Genomic DNA, 24,680 nt, shown 5'->3' on the forward strand with positions numbered 1-24,680 from the left:
TTGACTGAATCCTTGAGGGATGCATTGCTTTGTGGCAAAGGAGTCAAGACTGTTGTATTAGAATTCTGTCTCTGTCGCTTACCACCTGTGTGACTTAAGGCAAGTCCCTTAACCTCTCTGAGCCTCAGTTTCCTCACTGTGATGTGAGGATGATAAAAAGCATCTAATGCATGGGGCTGTTGGGAGTATTATGTTCATTGGTCATTCTAGAGCGTGTAAAACAGTGTCCAGAATGAAGTAAGTGTAATCATTAAATAATTTTATAACTTAAATGTGATATAGAGCAGTTTGTTACCTACCCAAGGAGAAGCACAGAATCAAAGTATTGCATAGATGTAGAGATACCATTTGACTGGGGTTCCTAGGGAGGGTTTCTTAGATCTGGAGGCCCTAGTATGCAATGTCCCAGAACAGATGGGCATTTGTCTGCTGGAGAGTTGCTTTGGGAGAAAGGGCATGGCAACCTGGAGGGTGGGAGGCTAGGATTGCATTTGATAAATGACCAGCAGTTGGGTCTGCTTGGGGCATAGGTTTGATGTGGCAGACAGCAAGATCCTAAGGCTGGGAAGGGAGAATCAAAACCCAAAGATTCCGAATGAGCTACTGAATTTCACATGGAAGTCGTTGAAGAGTTAAGGACATCTTTTTAATGATAACAGAAAATGTGACTGTGAGGAATTCAAACCCAGGCAGCAGACCAACAGGGTACATGTTGGTCTGTGGTGCAAGGGAAGGAGACACCTGTTGCTAGGGTTTGCCAATGTCCATGATGTAAACACTCTCAGCATGGGAGACTGGCTGCTGAAGTTCCTGGACATGGAGCTGGAAGGAGATACCTAGAATCAGCTCTTGTGGGTCTGCACCTGCCAGGTCCAGCCCACCATTGACTAGACCTACCTCCTCCACTCCCCTAAGCTTTGACTAGTTCTGTGACCCTGGTCAGGTGGTTAATCCCTTTGAGTCTTACTTTCCTTATCTACAAAAGGAGGAAAATAATGTAAAACAACAGAAATGACATTTGCAGTTATAAAAAGAGAAAGGCAGTGAGGTCAGAAGTGTAAGATTTTTCCCCAGGCTATTGTTGTCCCAGCAATTGTCCCAGAGGACAATCGTCTTCCTGCCCTTAAAGCTTCCTGCCTCCATGCCTGAACTCACAGCCCCTTCCTTCATCCTCAAAGCCAGCAAGAAGCATCTCCTTCTCTGGCCTCCTGACATTGTCTTATTAACACCCTTGTGATGACATTGGTCCCACTGGATGAACCAAAATCATCTCCCCATCTCACAATGTTGAAGTGAATCACAACCACCAAGTGTTCCTTTTGCTATGAAGGTCCCATATTCTCAGGTTCCTGGGGTTAGGTCGTGGATATCTTTGGAGGGAGGTATTTTTTTAGCCCATGACAGTAACCAGAGACAACTGTGTGTGTGCGTGTGCATGTGTTTGAGGAGCTGTCTACAATCATTGGCATAAATACAAGCATGTCTACAAGCATATGTATAATAGTGTCTATATATTATGCATTAATATGTATAGACAAGGGTTTCCCTGGTGGCTCAGATAGTAAAGAATCTGCCTGTAATGCAGGAGATCCAGTTTTGATTCCTGGGTTGGGACGATCCCCTGGAGAAGGGAATGGCAACTCACTCCAGTATTCTTGCCTGGAGAATTCTATTTACAGAGAAGCTTGGAGGGCTACAGTCCATAACTTGACAGAGTGACTTCCAGTTTCATGTATAGATGAAGGAGCAGAGAGATAAAATAGAAGAGGCTTTAGAGTCGAGGACCAGTTTTGCTTGTTTGTTTTTGAAGTTTGAATATACCATGCTTTTAAACTGAGGCAAGCTATCCAGTTGAGAGGCAGAAATAGATGATGTGAAAGCTTGAGAGGGACAAGTGAACCATAAAGACTGGTTTTTGAAGGAGAAGGAGATGCTTATCATCACAGACAAAGACAGGTAACAAATTCTAAGTTGCTGGCAGATTCTCTGGAGGGAAGAGGAGAGAGTTCCTTTCTGGTGGATTCTGAAGTGTAAGTCATCAGCTGAACATGTGTTGGGGGTCAGTGGGATGATAGGATTTTGACTGTTGATTATTCATCTCTGTGTAGGGCAGCTCTGGTACTCGGGAGCAGGAAGGAGCAAAGTGGGTGAGCTGAGCCAGTCAGGAAATTTGATTTGGGTTTGTGTGTTAAATACTCTCTAATCCAATCTCATCTCAGTCTGGGGCCTTTAAGAACTTAGTGAAACTCATAGGCTATCTAGTAGGTCCCAGCTCTCAGTAAAGCCATCTGTTTTCTGTCTCCTCTCTGACATATTCGTCTGTGATCCAGTATAAGGGCACAGGAAACAGGAAGTGCCAAGGTTTCCCAAAAACCACAGTGATTGTGGGGTCTGCTATGTAATTAGGTCTTGTCATTCTAAGCACGCTGAGACCCTTCTGGTGCAAGAAGACACCTTCTTTCCCTCTTGGGGAAAGCTATCCAATTCAGGTTAAGTTGGATGTTGTTTGTGATTTTGGGGTTTTGGAATGCATGTCTTATTCTTCTTATATTGGAGAAGGAAAATTTTCTCTCCTTCATGTAAGATTTTGTTGTTATTTTCACTGACTTTTAAGAGAGAGGACCAGAGTGGAGCTAATATTCCTTCAGTTTGATTTATTAAACTGAAATTCCAAAATATTTTCCCATAGTAATAAGGTTATGAATCTATTCAAATTTGTATATTTTCTTCTTGATCATTAGTCAAGTTGAATGCATATTTTTTCCTTGGCAATAAAGAACTTCTATAGCATTTCCCAATCACTAGACAGAAAAAAAATAAGGGCATATAAAAATAAATCCAGTGAAGGAGAAGAAATGGAAAAAACAACCCACACAGTATTATGGGACATTTAAACATAAAATAAGATAGCAGGAATAAATCCAAACAAATCAATCAAGTAAAGGCTTATAGTCAAAATCTATTTAGACATCAACACTAAAGAAAAATACACAGATCATTGAAAATAAAATCAGGCAAAACGTTGCATTAGGAAAATGTTTACAAGAATCAGAGAAATCTGAGATGGATGGCTGTGTAAATTTCAGGGAAAAAAAATATGTTCAAAGCTAAAAACATTAAGAAGGACCAAAGGAAAGTTTTGATTATTGGCAACAGGAGACATAATACAGAAGAATTTATCATGGTCATGATATCTTAGGTAGTGTCTAACATATTGAGGACAGGTATGGTCTTGTGTTTTTGAAATATAAGAACCTAACCATTTCAGAATCCCTGGGAAATAATTTAACATACCTTTCTCAGACATTGATAAATATAGCAGACAAAACTAAGAGATTCTGTATTAAAATTGAGAGTACAGTTACCAAAAGACCACAATATGGGACCAATTCATCCCACCTGATATCTTTTAGAACTTATCAGTATTTCTGGCCCATTGATATTGTATTATTTGCTTTCCAGATTTATACCAGCTTTTCCTATTTTTTTCTTTTAAACTGTTTCATGAGGATTTTCTGTGGAAGCATATGTAAATGAACGATCTTAATCTGCCATCTGTAACAATCCATTTTATGTTTGTTTTTTAAATTTAGCATTTCTTTGGCTTAATTTTCAATTTTGTTATCCTATCTTTTATACTATTATTTCTTACCTTTGGTTTTATCATTTTTTCCTTATAATTTTTTTGTTCTGTTTGGGATTTCTCTTTTCTTGAGTAGAACGCTTAGTTTACCAACTTCCTACTGTTTTGTTTAATACTGATAGTATTGAAGATTGTATGACTTTTCTTTTGACTGTGTCTTTGTCTGCTTCACAGGCTTCCCTAGTGGTTCAGATGGTAAAGAATCTGTGTGCAATGCAGAAGATCTGGGCTCAATTCCTGGGTCAGAGAGATCCCCTGGAGAAGGGAATGGCTACCCACTCTAGTATTCTTGCCTGGAAAATTCCATGGACAGAGAAGCCTAGAGGGCTACAGTCTATGGGATCGCAGAGTCAGACACAACCAAGCAACTAACACTTTGGCTGCTTCACATGTGTTTTGATGTGTACTATCATTGTTATTAGGATTTGTAAATATAGTGTAATTAAAAGCTTTCTTTTAATTTTGTATTCAAGAACAGTTTAGTAATTTTTTTCCCAAGTGAGTAGCACTGTTTCTATTTTTCTATTGTTATTAATTTATATTTTAACATATATGCTCATGGACTACAATTTAAATTCTTTTTGTGAAATTTTTGGTTTTTCTTATAACTTTATATATGATGTCTGGCAAGGGGTTATGAACAGTGTATATAAGAGTATCCTCTGTAGAGATTACAACTTCATAATTCATATTATTTACATCTTCATAGCCTTACTTTTTCATCCTTCATAAGTCAGAGGTTGGAAAAGAAGGTATATAAAATTTTCAAAAAGTTAGTAGCTGTCAATTTCCAATTGTAACTTTAATTTTGGAGATATATTTTTGCATAGAATATTTATTACTACATATGCACTATGAATTGTGTCTTTTCACAAAAATTAAGACCTTTAACCCAGGTAGTTATTTTTTCTCTGGAATTTACTTTATACTCTGGTATTAAAATTGTGTTATTTTTTTCACCCCCTATGAAATATCTATGCTCAGGTTTTTTTTTTTTTAATGTCTCAGTCACTTTATTTAGTTCTCTTGCAGACAATTTAAACTTACTTTCTTATGATTTTTGAGTCATCCTGTCAGTCTTTCTTTTCACAGGAGAGTTTAACTCATTTATACTTAGTGTCGTAATTAACAAATTTGGTCTTATTCCTTTCATATTTTACACTGTTTATCAATTTTCTTTCTTGATTATCAATTTTCTTTATTTTCAATATATCATTTGATGAGCTGTTTGTTTTCTCTCTTTCTCTCACTCTCCCTTCCCAGTTTGTAAGCCAAACAGCTTGATTTTATTTTATTTTATTTTATTTTATTTTTGTCTTAAATTAAATAAGGAACTTTATTTTACAAAAAAAAAAAAAATTAAAAACAAATTCTTGCTCAGTTCAGTTCAGTTGCTCAGTCGTGTCCAACTCTTTTTTTTTTTTTCCCATTTATTTTTATTAGTTGGAGGCTAATTACTTTACAGCATTGCAGTGGTTTTTGTCATACATTGAATTAGCCATGGATTTACATGTATTCCCCATCCAGGTCCCCCCTCCCACCTCCCTCTCCACCCCATCCCTCTGGGTCCTCCCAGTGCACCAGGCCTGAGCACTTGTCTCATGCATCCAACCTGGGCTGGTGATCTGTTTCACCCTAGATATACATGTTTCGATGCTGTTCTCTTGAAACATCCCACCCCCGGGTTCTCCCATAGAGTCCACAAGTCTGTTCTATACATCTGAGTCTCTTTTTCTTTTTTTGCATATAGGGTTATCGTTACCATCTTTCTAAATTCCATATATATGTGTTAGTATACTGTAATGGTCTTTATCTTTCTGGCTTACTTCGTTCTGTATAATGGGCTCCAGTTTCACCCATCTCATTAGAACTGATTCAAATGAATTCTTTTTAACGGCTGAGTAATATTCCATGGTGTATATGTACCACAGCTTCCTCATCCATTCATCTGCTGATGGGCATCTAGGTTGCTTCCATGTCCTGGCAATTATAAACAGTGCTGCGATGAACATTGGGGTGCACGTGTCTCTTTCAGATCTGGTTTCCTTGGTGTATATGCCTAGAAGTGGTATTGCTGGGTCATATGGCAGTTCTATTTCCAGCTTTTTAAGAAATCTCCACACTCAAACAGCTTGATTTTAAACTTATAAAAAAGTACAGTTAAATATATATTTATTTGGTTACTGTTGATAAAAATAAAGCCATTTTTATGGAAAAATTAGTACACTTTTATTTTTTTCTTTTCATGCTTCTTTTGGGATTTTTACCAAGTTTATGATTTTTAAAAGATACAATATTTGGATTATGAATCTTTTTTGATCAATAACTATTTTGAGCTGCTTGGTTTTGCCTGTTTTAAACTTTATTTGAATTTATTCTGTGCTTAAATGTTTTTGTATTTATGCTATGATTTTCTTGTTACTGAATAGTACTTTGATCCACTTCCTGGTTGCCTGAATAATTTGGTTCAGTGATGTTTGTAAGGAAAGGTAGATAGGATGTAACCTTGCATCTTTCTGTTGTCTTTGCATATTATCAGGGCAATCTCTAGTTTAGAGAATTAATTGTTCAATTAGAACATTCCCCATAAGATTTGGGGAAATACTTGTTATTTTATAATAATTAACTTTGTACAGTGGATATGACTGAGGCCAATTTCATTAGTTTTTTTTTCTTTTTAAAGTTTTATTTTTAAATAAGCACTTATAGAATTATTCATTACTGTGACATTAAGAAATGTCTTTAGGAAATATCTAAAAGTTGGTGTTTACAGTTTTTGTTGGAATTCAGTGGAATATTTATTTTTACCCCTCGACTGTTTTCCTTTCTCTATTGTCTTTTAATGATTCTTCTTTTGAATTTTTCTGCTACTTTTCTTAGAAGCTCTATTATCTGTATACATATCTAATGTGTCTCATATTTGTTTGCAGTCTGCCACTGATCATTTTCATTTCTTGTCTTTGCCATAGCTTTAGGGAAAGCTTCACAAATTCTCCTTTTTTTAGGATAAATTCAATTTTCTGCTTTTTCATATCTATTTTATTGCTTCTGAAACCATTTTAAATCCCTTACTTTTAATACTGCCATATCTTCTTCCATCTTGGTCTTATTTCATTATAAAGTACCAAAGGGCCTGCATTTCCTTGATTAGTGAGAGTGTAAAAGTTATTCTGTGTGAAATATACTTTAGTCCTCTGTGGTAACTACTCTTGAAACTGCCTCTTCATCGCCATTTCAAACATCCTTCTTTGATTTTGCAGTTCATAAATATGAACAGAAAAACCATTTTATTCTCCTTCTGTTTTCCATCTATATTTGCCTTCTCTCTCGTGGTCCTGGAATGAGGGTCATCTCATTGTGCCTTGGCATTTCCCTGGCACAGTGGAGTGGGTTCCTCTTCTCTCCGTTCGGTTTTCACCTGCTCTTGTTAGAGCTGTACTGGAAATGTCCACCTGGAAGGGCCCCTGGTCCTCCATTCCTGTATCCGTGATGCTGCAGCTGGAGCAGTGTGGGGATGCATTGGGCTTGCTGCTATTCCCAGACCGTGACTATAACAGCCCTTCTATCAGTCTGCCCTGGGGGCCAGTTTCCTGTAAATCATTTTGGTGTGGCTTGGACTCAGTCCGCAGGAAGGCTGTGTCACACCTCCCACTCCAAGTCAGCAAGAAGCCCTGACTGGGGTTTCCGCACTGTGTGGTCATACTCACTCTTGAGTCATTCAACTCAGTTGATTACAAATGTTGTCGGCAGTCAGCATCAGGAAGCATTGCTGAGTGCAGAGCATCCCCGGGATGCATGCCCTTTGCTTTTAGAAAGATCAGGTTATTTCTACCAGGCTATTACCTTCTTTTATGACGTCATGCTTAGGGCTGCTAAAGTTAGCCAATAATGATACAGGGTCCCTGGTTACATTTGGATTTCAGATACATGACAAATTTTGTTTTTGTTCTTAATTATAAGCATGCCCCCATGCAACCTTTCTGTTCATTAGAAAAGGAAACATAGTTGATCTTCCTGTATTTCATCTGGCAACTGTCACCATGCTGTATTTTCTGCATGAGGTGTTGGCATCCCATGTGATTTCTCAGGAATTCTCCCAGGCTAGGGCTTGCAATTTGCAGTGAATGTTCAGCACAGATGCCGATTTTTACTTATTACCATATTCTCTTAGATACTGCTTTTGAGTCCACTCAAGGGAAATTTTAAAGGTCTGTGCTCAAATTGCCAACTTCCTCAGGTTTCTTAAAGGTATTATTTAGGAGAAATTATTTTTTTTTCAAAATGTTAAAATTAATAGAAAATCTCTGTGAGGCTGCTTGAGTTGCTTAAAGATGGGAACATGTCACTTCCTTTGAAATAAGCATGGAAGTCACAGCACCAAGATTAAATGTAATTTTTTTTCCCTAATAGATTTGAGATTTACCACATGCAACTTCTTTGTTATTTGACACCTTTCTCTTTTTTTACATGGAAGTGGAGTTCTTTGTTTATAATAGCCATCCTCATGGGGATTCTAGGATACTGTTTTACTTCTTAGTCCAGTCTATGCATTGTGGAACACTGTTTTTTGTGGGGTTTTTTGAGTTTTTTTTTTTTTTTTTTTTAAGGAATGACTGGAAAAGGAAATAACAACTAGCTTTGGGTCACCTTGGAGCATTTTTAAGCAATAAACATTGAGGTCAGATAACCAGGTGAAAATACAAATAGGCCATTTGTGGAATGCAGCTTAGAGATTACTTCCCTTTGAATGATGCCCGTGGTAACCCCTGATTGCTTTCCCAAATAAAGTCAGGGGACCCACAGCCATTGTTCTTGGGATATGTAATTAGTTGCGCAATAAAGTTAGGTATTCTCAAGTAGTAGGGATCAGATGTTCAAAAGGAACGTTTAGGGGGCCTTGGTGTCTGATATTATTCCTTATCTGTAACCTGACCATTTATTTGGCTTCAGCAGTGAATGACAGGCTGGTGTGATGACAACCACAATAACTGCTCCAGGTGGTGCCAAGATGTATTTTTAAGAATCAGGGGATCTGTAAGTCTGTTTCCATTTTGTAAATAAATTAAAGTTATTTATTTATTTATTTTTGGCCTTGCTGCATGGGAGCTTTCTCTTGATGCAGCTCATGGGCGTAGCTGGTCTGCATCATGTGGGATCTTCCCAGACCAGAGATTGAACCCCTGCCCACTGCATTGGCAGGTGAATTCTTAATCAGTGGTTATTTTTTTAAAATTTATTTACAAAACAGAAACAGACTTAACAGATATCGAAAATAAACCTTTGGTTACCAAAAGGAAAATGTGGTGTGTGTAGGGATAAATCAGGAGCTTGGGATAAACATATACACACTGCTATATATATGGCAGATAACCAGCAATGACCTACTATATTGCACGGGGAACGCCAGTCAGTATCCTGTGATAACTTAGAAAAGAATATACATAAATATGTAAAACTTTGCTGCACACCCGAAACCAACACAGCATTATAAATCGACTATAATCCAATAAAATTTATAAAAGAGAACCAGGGATCTTATTCCATAGAGAGGCACTTCCATTCGTTAGTCCCCTATCACCAAGATTACTTGGAGCTCCTCATGGGGCAAAAGAACGGAGGATTCTAATTACAGAGGGGTGCATCAGAGGAGACAGAGTATAAAGTCCCTATGTAAAAATATAGTCAGCTTTTAGTAATGCTGGAAGCACCATTCATTCATTGACTCATTCATTCCTTAAATATTTACTGAGAACCTAGTATTTGCCAGGTGCTCGTCCAAGGACTGTGAATAAAACAGAGAAACGGCCGACGTGTCATCTCTGCTCACTTGCATATAACCCACTGGGGCATGGAGGGAATTACAGCGGAGAATGAAGTCCTGTGATAGGAAAGTATAAGATCCACAGGAGGACATCAGTGGGGCATATAATGCAGAATCGTGCAGTCAAGAGAAGTGACTTTTACAACACAGCCTGTGATGCCCCAGCAGAGTCGGGGAGGGGAGGTGGTACCCAGAGAAGGGACGAAGGAGGAAGCTTCAACCCTGAACATGAACACAAAATTCACTCCCTGTGCTTCACTTGCGTGAAAATTCACAAGTGACAGTGCACGCTTATTGAACATATAAATCCCGAGAGATTTCCACAATGTTAAGAAAAGTGTAATTCTCCTAAGGAATGAGGTCTCTTGTGAAGTCCATGATTTTTTGATGTTTGAAAAAGGAATTCCTAGGTATTAGGTTGAGTCATATGAAATCGATGCTTGGGTGAATCAAGACTCCTCAGGATATCGGAGGTTTCAGATGGTTCAGGGCCATAGAAGCCTTCATTGCTGAAGTGGAGCTCAGTCTGGCCTGAGCTGGGTGATGCCATGGAATGGAGGGAGCCCTTCCCTCAGGGGTTGTCCATCAACTCAGGAGGAGTTTATGCCAAGCTGACTCCTTGTCCAGTGTAGGATGGACTTCAGCTGAGTGCCCTGTGCTGCTAGAACTGGATGGGGGCTTTCGCCCTCTGGTCAGGCCCCTCCTACAGACCAGCCCCAGAAAGGCTGAGGGACTTGCCTATTCTCTCGCGAGATCTGAGCAGCAAAGCCACAGTGAAGATTTTTTGCTTTCTTCTCTGTTCTCAGGCAACTGCCAGGAGGGGTCCAGACTCCTGTAGGTAGGCGTCATGTATCAGAAAATGTGCTCATGTGGGCCTCTGAAACAGGTCGGCCCGATGAATGTCAGGGCCTGAGTTGCTTTTATTGCAAAATAACCAGAGAGAATGACAGGGCTAATGAGAAGGGGTCTGGATAATTTGTGGAGCTTTGCCTAGAAAGTCAGTGTTTCCAGAGCCAGTGATTTCCATTTCTAAAGCCCTTTAAATTGGTTCTTGAATTATGTAATCTCTGTTTCTGTGTTTTTCTTACAGAATATAAGGCACATTGTAAAAATAACATTTTTGGATTCTGTTTCTCCCTGAGGGCGGGATATGTTCAGGAAGGGGTTGGGGGAAAGAAGACTTTCTGTGCATCGGTGTCAACACAGCTTTCACGAAACATGTGGAGGCCACAAAAGTGATGGACTTCCCTTGGTTCTTGGGTTTAGGGTCACATGGACTCGACATGATGGGGTTGGCTCATCCCATCTATTTCAGAAGGTTTCCTTCCAGCAGTGTCTTTCCAAGGTCTTTTCTGTCTATCTCTCAGCTTAGCCCCGAGGAAAGTACATGATGTCCAAGTAATTTACGATTGTCCATCTTTAAAGTCCTTTATTCTGTTCCCATGGTAAATGTGTCAAGTGTAGAGTATGTATCTGGTGGAACAGGAAGTAGTATTGGGTAAAATATGGACACAGCATCAAGTCACATGCTGAGAAAGTCATTCTTGTTTCCAATCTCAGTCCATCTGGTGGAGCTAATGGGAGCACTCTTCTCTGTTGGATGCCAGCAATTTCTTAAGACCTTTCTCATGAGGATCTTTCCCTCTTGACTGAAAAGAGCACATCTTAGGCATAAGCCATCACCTCCTAAAAGGCATGAGGACTGCTAGTTGAAAATTAAAGGCATTACTTTGAATTTTCTTCCTTTTTTATTGGAGGATAATTGTTTTACATTGTTGTGGTGATCTCTGCCATACATCTATCATACATCTATACACACACACACACACACACATCCCTCTCTCATACATATATGTCTGCATACACACACACACCCTCCCTCTTGAACCTCCTCTTCCCATATATATATAATTATATATGTGTATATATGTATGCATATATATATACACCCCTCCCTCTTGAGCCTCCCTTTCCCATATATACATAATTATTTATGCATATAAATATATAATTAATATGTCTAAGTATAAATGTATATTTATACCCTTCCCTCTTGAGCCTCCCCTCCTCAGAGCACCAGGCTGGGCTCCCTGGGTTATATAGCAACTTCCTGCTAGTTACCTAATTTACACATGATAGGGAAGATCCCCCGGGGGAGTGCATGGCAACCCACTGCGGTATTCTTGCCTGAAGAATCCCTTGGACAGAGGAGCCTGGCGGGCTCAAGTCCATGGGTCGGAAAGCGTCAGACAGGACTGAAATGCCTCAGCGTCGTGTATAAATGTCAGTGCTGCTTTGTCAGTTTGTACTTTGTTTCTCCCTTCTCTCTCCTTGCCCTGCTGTGTCTACAAGTCCATTCTCTACATCTGCATCTCCATTTCTTCTCTGTAAATAGGTTCATCGGTGCTGTTTTTCTAGATTCCATATATATGCATTAATATATGGTATTTGTTTTTCTCTTTCTGACTTCGCTTTGTATAACAGGCTCTAGGTTCATCCACCTCACTACAAGTGACTCAAAATTGTTCTTTTTTACAGCCAAGTAATATTCTCTTGTATTTGCTAGCTCAGCTTCTGTGCATGGCCAGTGAGGCTGGTGGCTGGTACTCTACTTACTCCAGTGGCATCAATTTTTCTTTAAAGAAATACATTTAATATAAAGTGAGTTGATTTAAGACATTTTGGATAAAGAATCGCTTAATTAATGCTAAGGCAGGGCAATCCACCGTAAAGGGGGTGCAGAGAGGTCTGATATATTGGTACCTCTGTCCTCAAGTTTCTAACCCCTGAACCCCAATTCCTCCCAACAGTGGCTGAAAGCCGAGGCATACTGGAGAGTATCCAGAGGTTCTCTTTGCTGCCCACCTACCTCCCGGTGACCTACCACATCCACCACGCAGACGTGTCTTTCTTCCTCAAGGAAGCCAACCAGGACATCATGAGAAACTCCAGTCTACAGTCGCGGGTGGAGTCCTTTCTGATTTACAAATCCAAGAGGCTGCCAGTCCTGAATGCCAGCTACGGGCCTTTCGCCATTGAGCAGGTGGTACCCCAGGACTTGATGCTCCCCTCCAGCCCCTTTGGATTCACCAGCACGTTTTCTCTGAACTGGAAGCTGAAGGCGCACATCCTGCGGGACAAGATCTACCTGAGCCGGCCCCGCGTGCAGGTGCTGTTCCACGTGGTGGGCAGGGACTGGGACGACCCCGGCCCCGCGCAGAGCCTGCCCTGCCTGCGGGTGTTCGCCTTCCGGGAGACCCGGGAGGTGCGGGGCAGCTGCCGGCTGCGGGGGGCCCTGGGGCTGTGCGTGGCGCAGCTGGAGCTCCCAGCCAGCTGGTTCGGCCCCCCGACGGTGGTGGCCGGGAGGAAGAAGGCGCTGGAGCCCCCCGAGGGCAGCCCGGTGGAGCTCTACTATGCCGTGCAACCAGGAGATGAGCGCGGAGACTGCGCCAAGGAGGACGCCCGGAGGGCCGGCGGGATGCGGTCTGGCCGAAATGACATCGATGAGGCGGGGCCTCCCTTGCACAGGATCGGGAGTGTTTTTCTTTACCAGACCCCCAGCCGGCCGCCGCTGAGAGAGCTGCGCTTGGATAACCACGTGGCCGTGCAGTATGTGCCAAAGACAGTCAGGCAGGGAGACGTGCTGACTTTTCCGGTCTCCATCTCCAAAAACTCCACCGAGGACCGCTTCACGTTAAGGTGAGCTCATTATCTTCTGGTAGCATCTCCAAGGTCAGGGGCGCTTCTGAGATCCTTCCCCTCTATGTGATGCATAAATCTGTGTTAGCACTGTCCAGGGTAGAAACGTCACTCCACTTTTTGCAGACTGCAATGTTCACTGTCAACTAGAAAGACCAGTTAGAGCTCTCTGAATTGGCAATTGATTCGGTGAAGATGTTTTTAATAGGTTTTCTGGGTTGCCCCAGGAAAGTCAGGAGCAGGCTGATGTTCTGCCTTGGACCTGGCTTAGGTGGTTCTCAGCAGGTTTTAGGAGAGTTAAATGGCTCAAGTTGATATGAGTCTGCAAATGGGTTGGCAAAATTTCTCAGGGAGGATAGAGGATACAGTTTCACCAAATTACAATCTTTTCCCAGTGTGTGAGTTCTAAGTACACTTTGTGGTACCAACCTCAAAGTTACCCTTTTGTTTCTATCTGGAAATAGAACTTAGTATTCAAAATATAAAAGAGCAGAAAGTGTGAAGGATATCCACTAGAGTTTGTGGAGTGTCTCATATAAAAATTATACCTAGAGGAGTCATTTAAAATGAGTCCTGTGGGCTTTAAGAAAAAAGAAGGGGTGAGTTTTCTCTTTGGAATATACAAGTAGCATGTGAGGGAAGCTACTTGCCTTGGCTTGATTGGATTTTCCTAACAGTTTTTTTGTTGCTGTTGCATTTGTTTTAAACACACGAGTCTGATTGTAACAACTAGTTGGTATAAGTGTTATTAGATCACTAAATGTGCTCTCACATTGCTACATAATCCAGAACCTTGGCCCGAAGTGCCATCTAATCAAGTTTGGTGTGACCCCTGAGCGTTACTGGACATGGGACCACATTTACATGTGGGTTTTTAAAGCTTATCCAACAATGATAAGCCCTCTTGTCCCTCTCCCCTGGGGTTCAATAGCTGTTTTTCTTTCTTTCTTTTCTTTTTTTACTTTGTCTATGTTTATTTCTGCTCTGATCTTTCTGATTCCTTTTGTTCTACTAACTTTGAGTTTGTTTGCTCTTTCTCTAGTTGCTTAGCTGTAAGGTTAGGTTGTTTATTTGAGATTTTTCTTGTTTCTTGAGTCAAGATTGTCTTGCTATAAATGTCACTCTTAGAATTGCTTTTGTTGCATCCCATAGGTTTTGGATTGTTGTGTTTTTGCTGTCATTTGTCTCTAGGTACTTTTTGATTTCCTCTGGTTTCTTCAGTGATCCATTGATTATTTAGTAACAAATTGTTTAGTTTCCATATGTTTGTGGTTGTTTTTTTTTTTTTTACAGTTGTTTTCCTATAATTGATTTTTAATATCATAGCATTGTGGTCAGAAAAGATGCTTGATATGATTTCAATTTTATTAAATTTACCATGCCTTGATTTGTGACCCAAGGTGTGATCTATCCTGGAGAATGTTCCATGTGCTCTTGAGAAAGAAGTGTATTCTGCCACTTTTAGTTGGAATGTCCTATGAATATCAATTAAGTCTATCTGTTCTAATGTAAAGCTTGTGTTTTCTTATGAGTTTTCTGTCTGGATGATCCCACTTACATTATGTAAGTGGGATGTTGATGTACACTACTGTTGTTTCCTTTAAAAAAAAAAATCTGTGTTTGTTAAGGGAGTGGGTGAGTTTAAGAGAGAAATCATTCTCTTGCTTACACTTTGCACATTTCAGTTTTGTTGATTGTGACCTAGTGCTGGGAGTTTCCTTTTCATCTCAACCAAAGCCACAGAAACCAGTGGACAGCGTTAACCTCATGATTGAACCTGGTTGATTGTTGGCAGGAAAAACCTTCAGCTGGGATTGGGGGTGCGTCTGGGGATTAAACACAGGGATTTAGAATGAACAGCACATCTGTGGGACTGAGACCTCGTGATCGCTCCCTTCTGTCCTTTGGAAATCAGACCTAGATTCAGCTGGTCATGGGCCCTCCCTCTGCCTGATATGTAGCTTTGTGCTTGGTTTTCCCAGGCTTGACACGTTTACATAATATTCTTTGTAGAGATGACTGCCTATCTAGAGAAATATTTTGCCAATGGAAACTCAAGGTCTTGAATAAGAAGAAGTCAAACAATTTCATACTCTGCCATTTTTTCCTATTTGCCAACTACCGCCTGTTGAATTCCTGGACCCAGGGTTACAAACTAGACTCTCCTAAAGCTTTAACTCTCCAGTAGATGATATTCACATCAGTCTTTATTGGGAAGCAGCTATCAGTGTAGAATTAAATTTCACAAAAATACTGTGCTCTGACCACAATCCATTGCCCACTAGCGTGTTCATGTGAGTCCTGAGGGCAACCCTGCTATTGGCAAGCTGTGCCATGACCAAGAGAGGTTTGCTCCTGGGCTATGTATTCAGAGGGATCTAAGTCTTTGCAGATTCAGAAATAAGCATCTTGCACTTAGAAGTAAAAAGATTGGAAAATTTTGAATGTAGAGCCAAAAGGTGTTTGTTCAGAGTCCATCAATTAGAAAGGTACTTTCCATTTAAGAAAATAGTAAACTAAATCAGTAAATACTTTACAAATGTGTGTTTAAGTTGGTAAAGTAGCGCACTTTCCATCTCTTTAAAAGTTGCATTAATAATATGCCTGCTGAATACTTAACACGCACTAATTACGAATGAGTCTTATCTGTTTATGAAAACAGCTGGTAGGAAACCTGGATCTGGCAATGTCATTAGCCTTTAGTTGGAATTCTCATAATTAGAAAATAATGAAGCTGTGTATCTTTTTTAATGAAGTCAATTTGACACTCATTTAGCACAGCTTCCAAATATTTAGAATTAGCCTGGGTCTGCTCTGTTGTTGTTGTTTAGATGCTAAGTCGTGTCTGACTCTTTTGTAACCTCATGGACTGCAGCCTGCCAGGGTCCTCTGTCCATGGGATTTTCCAGGCAAGAATACTGAAGTAGGGTGCCATTTCCTTCTCCAGGAGTTCTTCTCCACCCAGGGATCAAAGATCAAACCTGCATCTCCTGAATTGGCTGGCAGGTTCTTTACCACTGACCCATGTGTGTGCGTGTGTGTGTGTGTGTGTGTGTGTGTGTGTGTATACATGTATTAATATATCCATAAAATACTGTGGATATCTGTTAAATGACTAGAGGCATTTCTGTAATATTCAGCATGAACTGATGGCTTTGCTGTGTGCTGTGCTTAATTACTCAATCGTGTCCAATTCTTTGTGACCCCATGGGCTATATAGCCTGTCAGACTTCTTCTGTCTATGGGATTTCCCAGACAAGAATACTGTAGAGGGTTGCCATTTCCTTCTCCAGGGAATCTTCCCGACCTAGGGATCAAACCCACGTCTCCTGCCTTGGCAGATGGATTCTTTACCACTCAGCCAGCAGGAAGCCCCAGCTCTATCTGGCCATCTGCTATATATAAAACCCTGAAGGATACCACCATGTATCCTTGGGTGCTTTCCTCTGCAATAGTCACTTGTTTCTAGACTCAGGGATGACAGTGCTATGAAGTTCACAAGTGGGCTTATGTTTTGTAGGTCAGGTGCCAGTAGAACATATCTCACCACTTAAGAATGGCCAGGGTGGAGAGGGGACCAGATTAACTGCCAGCAACAGAAGGGAACCCATCCGGATCCAGGACTCCTGCTGCAGACAGTGATTGACCACCTAAAAACTGCCATTTCCCTATCACTTCTGTGCCTGTCATTTCTAGCTGACACACAAAGGCTCGTCCTCCATCCTGAGAACCAAGTTTTGTGGTGCAAAATATCTCCAAGGGCAATTTACAAAAATAGCTGGGTGTGTGCACATGTGTGCGTTAACCATTGCAAAGAGGAAAACCAGGATGGGACTGTTTGTCATCTTAGAAGTTCTGTTCTCTCCTGGAGCTCAAATCTTCCAAAGCAGAACTCCACAAAGGAAGAAAAGCAAAGCACTTTCATTCTTTAAACATCTAAGGATCCCTTTTAATTTCAGAAAATGTTTTCCTTTCAGTGAACAGCAGAAGCATCACCCAGCACGTGGACCTTTTTTGCACATTCTCACCACTCCATCCCTTTTCCTTCTCCCACAGAGAGTCAATTTCAGAAGCATCCAAGGCCTCTCGTCACCTGATTATGTGTCTGGAGAATCAAAGAACTCTTGCTCATCTTCCCCACCTATTCTTAGGTTGCTTCTTCCCACAAGAAGTCAGTTTCAAAGGCTTCTGGTTGTCTGATCTGGATGTAAGCCTGGAGCCAAATATTTGCATAGTGTTAGCTTGTCTCTCTGACACTCCAGGAAAGGGAGGTGGAAAGGTCCAAAACAGAGATATAGCACTTAGATATGTCTAGGTACCTTTCTCAAAGTCAGAGATATTTTTAGATTGGTTAAATGAATGAATGAATGAATGGCTGTCTTGGTGGTGGTGGTTTAGTCATGAAATCATGTTCGACTCTTTTGTGACCCCATGGACTATACCCCACCAGGCTCTTCGGTCCATGGGATTCTCCAGGCAAGAATACTGGAGTGGGTTGCCATTTCCTTCTCCGGGGGATCTTGCCAGGGATCGAACTCACATCTCCTGCATTGCAGGTGGATTCTTTACCAACCGAGCCACTTGGGAAGTTCAAACATCTTGTTAATTATTAACAAATGCATATACTTTGCTGAAGTCTTTGCAGTTTTATATGCTAAATACTCAAGAATTTGTTAAGAATCTTGTTCTTAGAATGTGGTCATATCTCAGAGCAGGTCTCTGAATAAGGCATTATTAAGAAGTAGATATTTACTATTCTTGTAAAGATGAGAGATATAAAAGAGGGGAAAAGAACAAAATAAGAATAATTGACAAGAGGATGAAGTGGGCTTGGGGTTGATAAGGCTCAAATGTATTTTTGATGGAAGCTTGCTTTGCAGAAGGTTTTGAGCTTGTTAGAAATAATATGTGGTGTTTTTTGGTGGTTTAGCCCTGAACTTGATTCACTTGACTGATGTAGTCTTTGAACCTGCCTTGAAGCAGAAAAAGTCTATCCTTATTCTATTTCAGGTAAAGTATGCCCTGGTGTACCCAATAATATTCTTAGTTGCATTCCATAAATCCCAGCCTACATAATTTAAGAACAAAAATAAACAAAAGAGTTAGTTGAATGTATGCTGTTGGTCTTAAGAATTAATAAGGTATGGGGCCACTGGCCTTGACAGTGCACAGTGTGGGAGGAGGAGGATGCCCTTGGTTTAGATGCAACAGCCTGCTTGCCCAGTACCCCTTCCCCACCTGGCATAATGAATTCCTCTAATAATTCCCTCTATTCTTATTATAATCAAAGGTGCAAAGACTCTTGGGGGTTTAAAGAATGATCTAATTTTATTTTTTTTCCATATAGCTATCTAGTTTTCCCAGCAACATTTGTTGAAGAGACTGTCTTTCCAACATGATATTCTTGTCTCCTTTGATGTAGAGTAATTAACCATAGGTGCATGGGTTTATTTCTGGGCCTTGTATCCTGTTCCATTGATCTGTATTTCTGTTTTGTGCCAGTACCATACTGTTTTGATGACTGTAGCTTTGCCTTGTTCAGTGGCTATACTCCAATATAAAATAAAAAGTTTTCAAAAAGTCAGGAGCTATAGTCTAGCTTGACTGTATTATGTTTTGTTGCCAGTATGGCTGTAGAAATTTCACAACCATCTTAAGGCTCAAGGTTCTCATGTGCTAAATGTTAAATATGTCCTGCTTTATGGCAGAATGTTTACAAAAGTTAATTCCATTGATGAAGTTGAACATTAAAATGAACTGCATTGACAGCAAAGAAATTTATTGAATAGAGTCCAAAATTTCAGGAATTAGTGCAAAATAAGGAAAAGTGGGAGGCAGAGAGGGAGACGAAAGGCTTCCCTGACTGGGAATAGAACCCCATGGGGGCTGCGGCCATGAGAGTGCAGAATCCTAACCACTAGAGCACCAGCGAGCACTTGGCTGACAAAGCTCCTTCTAGTCAAAGCTATGGATTTTCCAGTAGTCATATATGAATGTGAGAGTTGGACCATGAAGGAAGTTGAGTGCTGAAGAACTGATGCTTTCAAATTGTGGTGCTGGAGAAGGCTCTTGAGAGTCCCTTGGGCTGCAAAGAGATCAAACCAGGTCAATCCTAAAGAAAATCAACCCTAAATATTCTTTGGAAAGACTGTTGCTGATGCAGAAGCTCCAATACTTTGGCCACCTGATGCAGAAAGCAAAATGTTTGGAAAAGACCCTGATGCCAGGAAAGATTGAAGGCAGAAGGAGAAGGGGATGACAGAGGATGAGACGGTTGGATGGCATCATTGATTCAATGGACATGAGTTTGAGCAAACTCTGGGAGATAGCGAAGGACAGGGAAGCCTGGCATGTTGCAGTCCATGGGGTCACAAAGAGTCAGACACAACTGAGCAACTTAAGAACAAGAACAAGGCAAAGTGGACATAGATGAAGTATTGTCAAGCAAGAAAACTCATGATGTGGAAAAATTACTGCTTTAAGACCTGAATGAAGTTTAACTGATTTAGATCGTAAAGAAAGCAGTAAGAGATGAGATCTCCAGTATATTTTAAGAATGAAAACAGCTTTCATTTTATTTGTTATTTACTTTGGAAAAATAAATCTGGAAAATATAGGCAGTGCCTGCAGGAAACCAGTGAATTAGATTCTGTGAGATTAAGACAGTCTTGCAAGTTACTTAATCTTGGGCCACATAAATATAGCGTAAAATAGGTAGTATAAAATAAAACAAGATAAAATCCTCACTCAGATTTTTAAAAAAGGCTCTTGGGAAGCTCCCAATGGCTTACAGACCTAGTTGCTGTCTAAGTCCAGGGTAGCAGAGTTAGTGGGGTGCTTCCAGAATGAAAGGTGGGCTTCTGGAGTCACCTGTCACTCAGAGCACATCCCAGGGGAGGTGATATTTCCCTCCTGAGAAAAGTGGGATGCTTTTAAGGAAGAGGATGATGCTGGGTATCTCCAAACCCCACAAAGGTCCATGACATCCTTGCCTGGCACTGTGTCTCCCTTTGTCATCTGATGGGGATTCAAGGAGTTGCTTCTAGAGCAGACTGGAGTGCAAGGCAGACAGAGAAAGGAGGGCGTTCCATCTTTTTTCAATAAACCTTCTGTTTGAGAATAGATTAGATTTACAGAAAAAGTTGTGAAGTCAATACATGAGAGTGCCAGGTGCCTCGTGGTTAGTTTCCCCCTGTAATTAACAGCTGACATTAGCTTCATTCATTTGTCATGATCAATGCTCCAATATTATTAACTGAAGTCCACACTCATTCATTCTCCCTTCGTGTTTGCCTGATGCCCCCTTTTCTGTTCCAGGCTCCTGCTCAGGACATCACATTTAATCATCATGTCTTTTTAATTTCTGTTGTCTGTGACTGTTTCTCAGATTTGCTTTCTGTTGACCTTGACAGCTACGAGACATCCTGTTCAGACTTTCTGAAGAATGTCCCTCAATTGGGATTTATCTGATGTTTTTCTTGTGATTAGACCAAAGAGTGGGCTTGGGGATTAAAAAAAAAAAAAACCCACAGAGATAATGTTTTGTATTGTCTGTAAGCTACTCTCTTTCACCTTTTCATTGAATAAACATTGATTGAGGATGTCAGGAAGTAGACAAATGAAGAAGAAGGAAAAAATGACTCCTATTTGAGAGACAGGAGCGTGAGAGAGTGAGCCCTGCTCTGGAAGAGTGGAGAGTATGTAGTGGTTCACCTTAATTTGATTTTTGTTTTGTATTGAGGTATAGTTGGTTTGCAGATTTATTGTGTTGGTTTCGGGTGTACAATGGGGTGGTTCAGTTGTGCATATGCATGTATCTGGTCTTTTTTGGATTTTTCCCCATATTATCATTGTGGAATATTGAGTGGAGTTCCCTATACTGTACAGTAGATCCTTGTTGTTTGTGTAGTACTTCTATATCCCAAGAAAAGAAATTCAGGCAAAGGGAACAGTACAGATAAAAACACAAAGACATCAGGTGTATCTCTGTTCTCTTTTATCCCCAATGATTTTGAAATAAAAGCCAGTTGGGATTTTTAAAAACAAAAAATAAACACATAAAAATAAAGTGCCATTTTCATTTCATCATATCAAGGACATTTACTCCCAGTCTGACTTAGTCATTGTTGATGTGAACTTTGGTCACTGGCTGGGGTGATGTTTCTTAGGTTTTTCCACTGTAAAGTTGATTTTTCAACACATCCTATATAGTATTCTCCAAAAGGAAGCAATTATCCACAGCTCACAGTTATGAATTATACTGTGCCTTCTTGCCAGTGGTATATCTATGTAAATCATTTGGAATTCTGTGGGAAAATTTGTTTATTTTCCCTCATGCATATATTTATTCAATCACTGATTTCAATAAGGACATCTGGATATTTGTTAATACTTTGCAGTTTGGGTTATAAAATCCCATAGAATAGACATTTCTCAGTCTTTGGCTGTTGACGTTTGGATCTTATGATGTTTTGTTGTGAGATGCCGTCTGGTCTGTACATTGTAGTTTGATTAACTGCATCTCTGACTTGACCCTCTATATACACAACCCTGTGATATCCCAAGTTGGTCCAGATATTTCCTAATATCTCCTGGGTGGGGATGGAATCACCCTTACAATTGAAACATTATGACTGTGGTTGTTGGGAAACAACTCTACTCTTGGACTTCCCTGGTGGTTTACTGGATAAGAATCCACCTGCCAATGCAGGGGACACGGGTTCAACCCCTGCTCCAGGAAAATCCCACATAACTTGAAGTAACTAAGCCTGTGCACCACAAGTACTGAACCTGAGTAATAGAGTCAGTGCTCCCCAACAAGATAAGCCACCACAATGAGAAGTCTGGACACTGCAACTAGAGAGTAGCCCCTGCTCACCACAACCAGAGAAAGCTCGCTCGCAGCAGCAAAGACTTTGAGCACAGCAAAAGCACAAATGAATAAATAAAATTAATAAGCTCAGCTCTTACAGAGAGGGAGGTACCAAGTTTAGAATAAATAAATACTGTGTGGAGTCAAATTTTTCTTGAGAATCCCTTGCGTTGTACCCAACATATGTTTTTACTTCCACCTGAGCATGTGTTCCATGAGACAGAATCTTCCATCCGCTCGCTGTTGTTTCATCATTTCTCATACAATATCTTGCCTAAAAGGCCACTCATTAACTGTTGGATATTGAGTAGTAGTTACAGTCTCTGTGAGTTCACTCCATGTGTCTTCTGTTTAGGAAGAGGCCAGAGAGAAGGTTCTTCATTTAGACTTGAGATGAAGTGGTCGGTGTGTATTTCAAGGCCATATATACAAAATAATGGGCTTTCCAGGTGGCTCAAGTGGTAAGGCGTCTGCCAAGCAGGAGGCCTCGGTTCGATCCCTGGGTTGGGAAGACCCCCTGGAGAAGGAAAGGGCAACCCACTCCAGTATGCTTGCCTGGGAAATCCCATGGACAGAAGAGCCTGGTGAGCTAGTCCATGGTGTGGCAGAGTTGGACAGAACTTAGCAACCAAAGAACAATAGTAACAATACAAAATAACAGAGTCAGGTGTAGTCCTATTAAGATACTTGCACTGTAAGAGGAACCCCAATCTGAGATGATCTGAGGCCATTGTTTCCAACGTTGACTGCTTCTAGGAACCTCTGGCCTCCACACCAGTCTGAGATGAAGCCTTGGTGTTGGTATTTTTTTTTTTTTTTTTTTTTTTAGTAACAACAATACCCATGATGGCTCAGTGGTAAAGAATCTGCTTGCCAATACAGGAGACACAGGAGATGCAGGTTCAATCTCTGGGTGGGGAAGATCCCATGGAGGAGGAAATGGCAGTCCACTCCAGTATTCTTGCTTGGAGAATCCCATGGACAGAGGAACCTGGTGGGATACAGTCCATGGGATCACAAAGAATTAGACATGACTGAGTGACTGAGCACACATATCCATGAACCTAAATGAATGCACATTTCTTTCTTTAAGTAATTTATCCATTTGTTATAATTCATGTACCCTAAGATAATGGAAATCCAAAACTATACTATGAATAGATTTTAGAAAAATGTTCTTCAACCTTTTTCATTATCTTTATTATTTTATTGAAATATAGTTGATTTACAATATCATGTATTGTACTAGTATTTTTCTGTTTATTTATTTTTGGTTGTGCTGAGTCTTCATTCCTGTGAGCAGGCTTTCTCTGGTTGTGGGTACTCAGGGCTACTGTCTCATTGCGGTGCATGAACTTCTCATTGTGGTCGCTCCTCTTGTTGCAGAGCAGAGGCTCTAGTGGGCTTCAGTGATTGCAGCACATGGGATCAGTATTTGTGGCTCAGAGGCCCTAGAGCATGCAGGCTTCAGTCATTGTGGCAAGAGGGCTTAGTTGCCCCTTGGCATGTGAGATCTTCCTGGACCAGGGATCGAACCTGTGTCCCCTGCATTGGCAGGTGGATTCTTAACTACTGGACTACCAGGGAAGTCCCTGGTACTGGCATTTTCAAAAACCTCTCCAAGAGATACGAACTTGCAGCTGCAGTTGGGATGCACTGGGTTCATGTCACCCTTCTTGCTATTCTGATCAATGCTTATTGAATGGAATGGTGAGGTTAGAAATTTAAGTTAATTAAACTGCTTGCTCCTCTCTCTCCCCCTATATAATTGAATCACATTGCTTAACGAATTTTTGTGCAAACTCCACTGTGTAACAATACACACAGACTCTCTGCATACAGCTTCACGAGCTGCACACATTTCAAAATGTCAATCCATAGTGAACTCCAATTCAAGGATCCCTCCATCTGCTGATAGCTCCCGTTCCTTTCCAGCTATACTATGTTTTAATCAAGAGTTCATGCTAAGTCACTGCAGTAGTTTCCGACTGTTTGTGACCCTGTGGATCCTCGCCCGCCTGGCTCCTCTGTCCATGGGATTCTCCAGGCAAAAATGCTGGAGTGGGTTGCTGTGCCCTTCTCCAGGGGCTCTTCCTGACCTAGAAATCCAATCTGTGTTTCTTACGTCTCTTGCACTGGCAGGTGAGTTCTTTACCACTAGCACTGCCTTTTGACCTAAACTGATGGCTATACATCCATTTTTGTGTTAAACAAACTGATGGCTCTGATTCTTTTGGGGGAGAGAGGAAAGAAGGAAGATGCCAACTGTGGTACGAGCTGTGTTCTGATATTGATACTGGGACTGTTGCTGGAGATTTCCTTAAATCTCTTTGCCATGTTCTAGCAGGAGGCTCATCTCATGAGCAAGGGAGATTGACCTTGGCCAACTTGGCAGAGTTGGAAGTTCTGAAAGATAATGGAAGGGTTTCTTTCTTTTTTTTATGGCTGGATAATATTTCTTTACGTATATACATCACATTTTCTTTATTCATTCATCCATTACTGGACACTCAAGTTGTTTCCATGTCTTGATTCTTTCTTTTTTTTTCCCCATGTCTTGATTCTTGCAAATATTGCTGCAGTGAACAGCGAGGAGCAGCTATCTCTTTGAGACAGTGATTTCATTTTTTCCTGCAACAACAGGG

At 40.7% G+C, this 24,680-nt stretch overlaps 1 protein-coding gene across 3 annotated transcripts in view; it reads left to right on the forward strand.

The window, feature by feature from the left end:
- Nucleotides 1-24,680, forward strand: part of TMEM132D (transmembrane protein 132D) — an 852,888-nt gene that overhangs the window by 229,890 nt on the left and 598,318 nt on the right. For all 3 annotated transcript variants that reach the window (XM_070475067.1, XM_070475069.1, XM_070475068.1), the window contains exon 2: nt 12,275-13,163. In XM_070475067.1, the coding sequence (XP_070331168.1) occupies nt 12,275-13,163 (889 nt within the window). The remainder of the gene's footprint in view (nt 1-12,274; nt 13,164-24,680) is intronic.

The sequence above is a fragment of the Odocoileus virginianus genome, chromosome 12, assembly GCF_023699985.2.
Source record: "Odocoileus virginianus isolate 20LAN1187 ecotype Illinois chromosome 12, Ovbor_1.2, whole genome shotgun sequence".
Lineage (NCBI taxonomy): Eukaryota > Metazoa > Chordata > Mammalia > Artiodactyla > Cervidae > Odocoileus > Odocoileus virginianus.